General features: G+C 43.1%; 1 protein-coding gene across 3 annotated transcripts in view; it reads left to right on the forward strand.

Annotated features, from left to right (window-relative positions):
- The window catches only part of NFKB1 (nuclear factor kappa B subunit 1), a 125,179-nt gene that overhangs the window by 105,119 nt on the left and 9,810 nt on the right, over positions 1 to 10,250 (forward strand). For all 3 annotated transcript variants that reach the window (XM_007463813.1, XM_007463812.1, XM_007463814.1), the window contains 3 exons: positions 2,657 to 2,771; positions 9,231 to 9,432; positions 9,874 to 10,043. In XM_007463813.1, coding sequence (XP_007463875.1) covers positions 2,657 to 2,771; positions 9,231 to 9,432; positions 9,874 to 10,043 — 487 coding nt within the window. The remainder of the gene's footprint in view (positions 1 to 2,656; positions 2,772 to 9,230; positions 9,433 to 9,873; positions 10,044 to 10,250) is intronic.

Below are 10,250 nucleotides of genomic sequence, written 5' to 3' on the forward strand. Positions count from 1 at the left end.
TATATTTGCAAAGACACCTGGCTTCTTTCTAAAACGGTTCTCCTAGTCCTTTCATTGAGACTTCTAAAATGATCTCAAAAGCCTATAAAAATAACGAGTGACAGCAGCCCTCAAATCCAAGTCAAGTGCTTTATCTAAAACCTTCCCAAAATAGTGTCAGCAATGAGAAATCCTTCTCTGTGGAAGAGCTCTTGGGCACTGTGTTTTAACTGAACCAAATGCTTTAGGAAAGTGCCAGCCTCAGGGTTTCAGACAGAGACCTTTGTTCTCATTCCTTGCAGCTTAACCAAGGATGTGGTGTAACCACTGGCCTTGTTAATACAGTATGAGAGGAACCGGTACAGCCTTCTTTGTGTAATGTCATGAACAGTAGAATGTTTTTTACAGGGTTAAATAATCCATTTAGTATTCAATAGCATATAACCACAAGAGAAAGCAGTTAACCAAGACAGGACAGTAGCATTTAAGGTGACTTTTTTAGGGACCTGCTGATGAGCCTAAGAAAGATGAGCACAGGTAAGTTAGAAAGGGACTGCTGGTGTTCGAAGGGAGGATTGTGGAAAGGGACACAGGCACATGCATTCAGGTGAGGGCACTGAGGGGAAGGTATAGACGTCTGTAAGGACCTGGATGCATGTGGAGAGGCTGGGGAGGTGGCTCTCCCTGCCCAAGCAGGATATGAACCCTTAGAATCTCCACCCTGGACCCCAAACATACTTACGCAAGCAGGGCTGCGGGGCTTGTCGCAGCTGGAGGCCAGAGGGGTGAGACCTGGGGAGACCAAAGAGGAGTCCTCGTAAGAATATAAACAAGGGATAGCTTTTGGTCTTCACAGCTCCGTCCCTTGTTTTCACTGAGTTTATCATATTCGGCTAATAATCTGAATCCTGTGGCCGTTAGTCATCACAGAAAATACAATGGAGAAAAAAAATAATAAAAGCCTCTGGTACTGGGGAAATTCCCATGAGGGTGTGAAAATCTATGGGGGAGGGGGAATGTACTTCTGCTACAAAATGCTGAGCTGCACATGGAAATTTTTAGGCAGTTTTTGAAGTACGACCTTTTTCTTGGTATATGTGCATCATGTCTGCGTCAGACTTTGGGCCCTTTTCAGCAGTCTTCTTCCAGCCCTACGGTTCAAAAGACAGTACTGAAACCCTGAAATCATTCATTTAAAAAATCTCTCAAATAACGAAGTCACAGTTTAGTTTTTCAGGCTCTCCTGAGTCAATGTTAATCCCAGGTAATACACACTTGCTATTTCCAAGAAGGTGGCCTGAATAAAACGACACCTAATATCTTTAGAGAAAATCTAGCCTGTGCCTCAAATCCCGTATGTACTGCCACCCTGGGATTCTCAGAGTGCTCTGCATCATAATCTGTCCATACTTTGGAGGGTTCATCCTCCTAGATGTTCATCTGCAACTCTGCAGAGCGATGCCCATGTGCCCCTGAAGCAGGAGAGCTTAAGGGATTAAGAGATGGCTTTGGGGCAAGACAGTCCTGGACTTAATATATGACCTGGATTGAGTTCTGTTATACCCGTTAAGTCTCACCTTCATCACCTGAAAATAAGGATAATATCACCTACCTCATAAGATTTGTTGTTGTGATTAGTCAGATAATGTATGTCAAGTGCTTGGTGTGGTCTGGTATTAGAAGCTCTAAACAAATAGTAGCCAGTTTTTATTGTTGAGTCATTTCCAATTAATTATAAGTTTTCTTAACAATTAAAAAAATTTGTTCCTAGGAGTGATGATTGGCACCTGCCAATATTTTCAGCCTCATTAGTGTTAGCCCTAAGTTTGTTCAGTCATCCTTATTTTAGTGCCTAAACTGTGTGCTAGGGCTATGAGGCTGACCCAGAGGGAACCAGCCTCTGAGAGGATCACAGGCCAGAGAGGGAGGAAGATGTATAGAAAACTGCAGTCGCTCAACCAAGCAGTAAGCTTTAGGGGAGACAGCTTGCTCTGCTTAGGAAGTTGAGGAAGTCTTCTCCAAGGATGTACGGTTTGCACTGGCATATGAAGGATAAAGAGGTGCCGTTGAGGCAGAGAAGCGGATCAAAACCACTCCAGGCAGAGGGACTAATTCGGTGGAGAAATACAGTTACATTGTTCCTTAAGAAGTTTGAGTCTAGAGTCTTCTCCCAATAGTTAAGAACCTGACTCCATTCTCCCCTTTTGGGATCTAGGAAGATCTTAAAAAGCCACCACACTGTATTTGGGAGGAGGTGGCAGAGCTAGGTGAGATATCTACACTCTTCTGAACAGATCCTAGTGCAGCCGTTTTACACACGTCACCTGTGTGTTGGGTTAAGTCAGGGAAAAGTTAGAGGAGGAAGTGCAAGGCACAGAGGCAGAGCTGGGATTTGAACATAGGCTTCTCTGTCTCGAAGCCCGGGTTCCTTTACACCTCAAGGGTCCAAACTGAATGCCCCCAGAGACCAGAGAGCAGGCAGGTACTAGAAATGAGTAGGCAGTAAAGCATCCCCACCTTGGATACAAGATGTTTCATAGATTCGAGACACTTGGGGGCCAAAGAAAACTAGATATGAGAGCCAGATACAGTCTGGGAGTCTAATCCTACCTTGGGAATCTTTTTTTTTTTTCCATGAACAGTTTAGTTGATTATTGCTACTATATTTTTGTTCCAGTGTCTTACACTTAGCCATCATCCACCTTCATGCTCAGCTTGTGAGAGATCTGCTACAAGTCACATCTGGCTTGATTTCTGAAGAAATTATCAACATGAGAAATGATCTCTACCAGGTAAGCAGAAATATCAAGGAGACAACTGTATAAAAATCCATCGTTTGCACGTGCGTGCGCGCGCGCGCGTGTTTCTTAACAGTAGCATATAACGTTAACAGTTAATAAAACAAAATGTCTCGGAAGGTAATATCTTAAAAGCCCATTATGTGGGAATGTTCTTTTATGAATTAGGATCCTTTGATCTGTGGGTGTAATAGCAATCACCCCACAATGAAATTCAGCATCCTGCTGGGGGACTGCAAACTTTAAACTTCAGAAGTCTGCCAAAGCAGTCGATCCAGCATAGAATAAATATGTCACATCTGTCAAGAAAAAATGCAATTGAAAAAAAGTTAAGTTTGAAAAGCTAGTGATTTACAAGAATTTTGAAGTCTGCTAAACATGTTGACAGCATCTAGATTAAATGCATATCAAATGAAGGGTGCTGAATCAGAATACAGAAAGGTAAAAAGGTTGCTTGAGAAGGAAAAAGTGTCTTTCAGAAACAGAAGGCTCAAGGTGAAGAAAACAGGGGACACCAAAGAGATTTGCCCAAATCAGGTTTAAATAGAAATTAGGTGGGCTCAAAAGCAGCTTCAGGACCTCTGTTACAGAGGTCTTCAAATATTTCAGATAGGGCAGTTGACTGGAGACTCGGTGAGGCTGCCTGTTGGGCACATGCAGATTTCAGGTGAGGAAAGGAGATTAAAACTGTTGGACAGAACCAAAGCCTGGATGCTGGGTGTAGGGAGCCGGCAGACCTGGGCCAACCTCTCTGGCTAAGGGACCACGCAAGCAGGACATCAGCAGGGTTCCGCTCTCCAGAGCTGCTCCCTCCTCCCTCCCTCCCGGGGCACTCTCTCTTCCTGCTGCCTTTCCCCGGCCCCATCAGTCTTCTCTACAGCCTCCTGGTCTTGCCCCGGCTTTCCTGTTTTCTCCTTCCCTTCACACGAAACAGAGTGACTTCCCAGTCTTCCTTGGCCTCTGTGTTATGCTCGGATGCCTGATTCAAGCACATCCCTTACTCTAAAAATACAGACAACCATCATGCATAATTATGTACACAGTAAAGGTGTCTGTTCCGGTTCTCAATTTTTTAGAGCAGGTGATGTGAATCATTTTTATTTCCTCAAATCAGAAGTCCTGAAATGTTTGCATGTATCTATCGATAGGTTTCTATCTGTGGATACAGGTGTTTCCCGATGAGGGAAAGTAGTGCATGTAAGGCGTTAGGCTTCTTCTTTGGCTGTCATGCTTATGATCAAAGGAAAAATGAAGTTGGGGATTCTTTGCTGACTCATAAAATAACCAGGATGAGGTCTAATTTTAGATACATATTTAAAGGGTAGCTTCTTCAGCGTTTCATATACCATTTTGGGTGTTGCTGGTATTTGGAAAGTCATTTGGCCCTTAGAGCTTGATTCTCGCAGGCTTTTGGACTGATTGTTCCTTTTCACCATCCCAAGTGTACAAATAAAACTAGAGATGGGATGTTGTCACTTCTCAGTCCTCCTTTCAGAGGCAGCTTAACTTCACTGCCTGGAGGTCAGATTGAAGGAATTGCTTGTATTTCTGTTTATAAATAGGACCTGCAAAGGACACCGCACAACAGGATATTAGTAGTTGTGATGTATTATGTGCCAAACTCCTTACTCTATCATTTGGATACATATATTGAGACTCTCCAGTGTGCTGGAGACAAAAACTCTCAAACACCACCTCTGACACTTGTGTGCCTTCTGATTTGGGGAGTCTCAGGAGAATGCAGGTCCGTTCTCCCCACCTTACATTGTTCTCACTGATGGGCAAGGATTCAGGATCCCCCTGGTTTGCCTTTTAGGTCTTACACACACACACCCAATGGCAACTTTTATTTGAGAACTAGAAACCCACTAAGATTCAGACTTTCATTTATCTGTTGTAAAGGTTTTCTCTTAGCTATTCTTGATGAGAAATTAGACAGTTCCCTAAGTAATTTGGATTATTTGGCAATTGTCTTAAACATTCTCCCAGAATACCTTTCACTAATCTTAGTACATTTCTGTGGCCATCTGTCACAATCAAATCTCTCTGCCACCCACCCTCTAGAGAAAGACACACTCAAAATAATCCAAGTGCATAGGGTTAAGATTTTTCTGAAAATATTTCTGAAACCTGTTCCCTTTAAACCCTCTTTTCCTCTCCCATTTCCCTCCCCACAACATAAACAACAACTCCAGTGTGTGTGATATCAACTGTTTTATTTGCATATGTTCCTGTAAAACATTAGTGGGGTCTTTACGCATGTATTGTTTAATGTTTCTAATTATTATAAACATAATATGTATTCATAGTTTTTAAAATAGTACATAAGGATATACACTAGAGGATCAAGGTTACCCTCCCTGGCAGCACATGCGTCTCCCAGCCCCACTCCCAAATAGAACTGTTGTGTTTATAAGTATTTTCCCAGGTATTGGTTACATAAAAATATATATCACTTCAAATAGACAGATATTTTAGTATATCCTTACACACAGTCCACATTATATTATACATACTGCTCCTGATTTGCATAAACCTTTTTCTTAAATTTTAAATACAATTATAGATTCATAGGTGGTTACCAAAAAAAAAAAAAAAAAAAAAAGTGTACCAGGAGTCCCATGTACCCTTCACCCAGTTTCCCCAGTGGTAACTTCTTGCATAACTCTTGTCCAGTATCAAAGCCAGGAAATTGACATTGATAGAATCCACAGATCTTATTTGGGTTTCATCAGTTTTACATGCACTCATTTGTGTGTGTCCATATAGTTCTTCATGCACGTATTTTTAAATTGCATAAGTGGCTTTGTGCTACATGTCACTATATTTCTGCCTTCACTGCTTATGCGATTTATCCACGCACCTGTGTGTACAGCTAGTTCCTTGTTTCTACTCCTGAAGAGGATCCCATAGTTGACGTCTTCCACCTGTTGTGTACCTGTTCCCCAACAGTGGACACTGAACCAGCTTCTCTCTTCCTACCTGCACAGACAGTACTTCAGTGAAGAGTCTCACCCACGTGCCCTTGTGGATTTGTGTCAGATACACAGACAGGAGTGGGATTGCTGGGGCATTTGTGTACTTGGCTCTGCAGAATGTCTGCATAAGTCCATATGCCAGCAGGCATGGCATGAAAAGTTCCTGGATTCCTACGTTGTGTAATTGCTTAAGATATAATCCCGGGGTTTAAGATCTAAAGCCTAAAATGTCACAGAAAACCTTCATGGGATCATAGGAAAAAAAACTTAAAAAAAATTTTTTTTACTCATGGTAAGAGATTTTGTATGATATGAAACTTATATTGAGGCTACAGATAATTTTAAATGTCTGAATGGTATCATGTGATTTCAGATCTTTTTTCCAGTATCATTCTCTTTCCTTTTCCCATCTCCCCAAATAACATACCTGATTATAAACACAGCTTTTATTTACTTATTTATTTTTTGAGAGGAAGGCTCTTGGCTATAATGTCTAAAGTTCTGAGGACATGATTCATTTCAAGCCAGGATATAGTTCTAAGGGATGAAAAAAATAAGGGTGAGAGTGGAAATTTAGAAAAAAAATCCGTTTCTGTTATATTAAATAATCACTGTAGCAGCTTCCCTGGTGGTGCAGTGGTTAAGAATCCGCCTGCCAATGCAGGGGACACGGGTTAGATCCTGGTCTGGGAAGATCCCACACGCCGCGGAGCAACTAAGCCCGTGCGCCACAAGTATGAGCCTAAGCTCTAGAGCCTGTGAGCCACAACTACCAAGCCCGTGTGCCACAACTACTGAAGCCTGCGCACCTAGAGCCCATGCTCCGCAACAAGAGAAGCCACTGCAACGAGAAGCCCGCACACCACAACGAAGAGTAAACCCCACTCGCCGCAACTAAAGAAAGCCCGCACGCAGCAACAAAGCCCAACACAGCCAAAAATTAATTAATTAATTATAAAAAAAATAATGACTGTAATGAGACTTAGGCAGCACACACAAGCATCTTTCATCCTGTTTACATGTGCCATGCCCCGGCCAGGATGTTGGTGGCCCACCTGTTGTCACTGCTACAGCCACTAACTGCTTACTGAGAAGGAAAGTTTATTTAGGCGAATTGTCACTAGACAGGCTGGATTTCACAGGCTTCTGTGAAAATAGCCTGACTTGTATAAAAATACGTTGCTGTTCTGTGTCAGCGGCCTCAGTTCTTTGAAAGATACTACCATGATTGTGTCTGTCTTAACTGATTTTGAAAACATGCAGTTTTCAAAACATCTCATTTGCATTCACTGAGGCACTGCGTCGTGGGCAGGGTAAAAAAATGGACTGTTTACACACTTATTAGGTGTCAGCGACTCAGCTTGTTTGTCCGTCTGAGCCCTCTTAGTGAGAGGTAGTTCTCTGGTCCTAGTGTGACTTGGAGAATCCTCCAAAATGGGGGTGGCAGAGTTCTATCGATTGGTCTCGTGGAGCCAGTCCATGGAACAGTAGTTTTTAACTTAGCACATTTTTTTTCCATGTCAGTATAGAATGACAGCACCTTTGTTAATTGCTTTCTATCGGGCAGTTTATTTAAACTTCTTGAGTAAAACCATAGCCTTGATTTGATTTGTTAACATACGATTTTTCAGCTGAAGGTAGACTCCTAGAAATTTAAGAAAACTAAATTTACTAATAGATGAGTTAACATATCAACAATCACTTGGCTGTAGTGAGAAGCAAGAAAGCTATTAAGAATTGTAAATATAAAAAATAATCTTGATAATTGAACGACTAACTGTTAGTCCAGTGTATATATTGGATTGGCCAAAAGGTTCGTTCGGTTTTTCCGTAAGACGGCTCTCATATAGCACTTGGTTGTCTTTAGCTTCATTCAAAACAATTTTGTTAGATTGTATGTGACAGCTGTCATATCGGCATGCATTTAAAAAAAGACATCAAAATTGGTGATTTTTTTGTGTAGCCATTTTAATATTGAAGATGGAAAGAAAACAACATTTTCGGCCTGTTATGCTTTATTATTTCAAGAAAGGTAAAAACGCAACTGAAACACAAGAAGAGATTTGTTCAGCGTATGGAGAAGGTGCTGGGACTGATTGAACGTGTCAGAAGTGGTTTGTGAAGTTTCGTGCTGGAGATTTCTCACTGGACGATGCTCTGCGGTCCGGTAGACCAGTTGAAGTTGATAGCAGTCAAATCGAGACATTAATTGAGAACAGTCACCGTTATACCACGCGGGAGATAGCCGACATACTAAGAATATCCAAATCAAGCTTTGAAAATCATATGCACCAGCTAGGTTATGTCAGTCACTTTGATGTTTCGGTTCCATGTAAGTTAAGCGGGGAAAAAACCTTCTTGACCATATTTCTGCATGCGATTCTCTACTTAAACGTAACAAAAACGTTCCATTTTTAAAACAAATTGTGACAGGTGATGAAAAGTGGATACTGTACAATAATGTGGAATGGAAGAGATCGTGGGGCAAGTGAAATGAACACCACCAACCACACCAAAGGCCAGTCTTCATCCAGAGAAGGTGATGTTGTGTATATGGTGAAATTGGAAGGGAGTCCTCTGTTATGAGCTCCTTCTGGAAAACCAAACGATTAATTCCAACAAGTACTGCTCCCAGTTAGACCAACTGAAAGCAGCACTCAACTAAAAGCGTCCAGAATTAGTCAACAGAAAACGCATAATCTTCCATCAGGATAACGCAAGACCGCATGTTTCTTTGATGACCAGGCAAAAACTGTTACAGCGTGGCCGGGAAGTTCTGATTCATCCGCCGTATTCACCAGACATCGCGCCTTCAGATTTCATTTCGGTCTTTACAAAATTCTCTTAACGGAAACAATTTCAGTTCCCTGGAAGACTGTAAAAGGCACCTGGAACAGTTCTTTGTGCAAAAAGATAAAAAAGTTTTGGGAAGATAGGGCTTCCCTGGTGGCGCAGTGGTTGAGAGTCCGCCTGCCGATGCAGGGGATGCGGGTTCGTGACCCGGTCCGGGAAGATCCCACATGCCGCGGAGCAGCTTGGCCCGTGAGCCATAGCCGCTGAGCCTGCGCGTCCGGAGCCTGTGCTCCGCGACGGGAGAGGCCACAACAGTGAGAGGCCTGCGTACCGCAAAAAAAAAAAAAAAGTTTTGGGAAGACGGAATTATGAAGTTGCCTGAAAAATGGCAGAAGGTAGTAGAACAAAAGGGTGAATACGTTGTTCAATAAAGTTCTTGGCGAAAATGAAAAATGTGTCTTTTGTTTTTACTTTCAAAACCAAAGGCACTTTTTTGGCCATCCCAATACTTCACTAGCATATGATGTGGAACAGAGAGTAACTCATTTGCAAAGGTGAGAAGTTAATCTGGGAATGAGAAATGGCCCCTCAGTATGACTCCACCTATTGCAGTCACAGCTAATAAGCCTGTGGGTTACAAGTATGCCGCTGACCAGTGTCATCTCCTGCCTGTCCTCCCCAGACACCCTTGCACTTGGCAGTGATCACCAAGCAGGAGGCTGTGGTGGAGGACTTGCTGAGGGCCGGGGCCGACCTGAGCCTTTTGGACCGCTTGGGTAACTCTGTTTTGCACCTGGCTGCCAAAGAAGGACACGATAAAATTCTCAGTATTTTACTCAAGCACAAGAAGGCAGCACAACTTATCAACCACCCCAACGGGGAAGGTAAGAGACAGTCACGCATCGTGGTATAACCTTCTCTGCTTTCTACACAGAAAGTAGCTCTCTGGTAAATGTGTGTTATTTGATTGGCACCCCAAAGTGCTTTCCTTAATCACTTGGAATTCATCATCTCTTAATGGAAATTTCCATTGCTGGCTATAGCTAATTCCTTTAAAGATGATTTGGAACAGTCAGTCAGTAGGAGGAAAAAGCAAAGGCCTGAGCAAACACCAGTCTTGGTATATAGAAAGCATCTGTTATTCGGAGAATGTTTATATGCTCTCGGTGTCTCCTGAGAACGTGAAAGGAGTCGGGGTTTACATGCAGAACAACTGACTTACAGCACCTGAAAAGACTGTCTGAAGGAGAGATTCTGTCGGCACTCGACATGCTGACCCCCGACAGCTTTCCCTCCCCGTGACCGTGCCTGTGCTTGGGCTGCAGGTCTGAACGCCATTCACGAGGCCATGATGAGCAACAGCTTGCCGTGTCTGCTGCTGCTCGTGGGCGCAGGGGCTGACGTCAACGCTCAGGAGCGGAAGTCGGGGCGCACGGCGCTGCATCTGGCCGTGGAGCACGACAACATCTCCTTGGCTGGCTGCCTGCTCCTGGAGGTGAAGGATGCGCTTACCTGCCTTTGCATTCAATTCCCAAAGGGGATTGGGGGAAATCTTTTCGAAGATTTATCTTTTTCGAAGATAACCTGTCCGAACAGGTTATCTCCCTACATTCTGCCCCACCTTTGTAACATCTACCCTATCTACTCGACGCTTCAGAATAGCAGCTCAGGCTCTCCCGGCATTCCTTGCCTGGGCACTTCT

Source organism: Lipotes vexillifer, unplaced genomic scaffold (assembly GCF_000442215.2).
Source record: "Lipotes vexillifer unplaced genomic scaffold, Lipotes_vexillifer_v1.1 scaffold49, whole genome shotgun sequence".
NCBI classification, from domain to species: domain Eukaryota; kingdom Metazoa; phylum Chordata; class Mammalia; order Artiodactyla; family Lipotidae; genus Lipotes; species Lipotes vexillifer.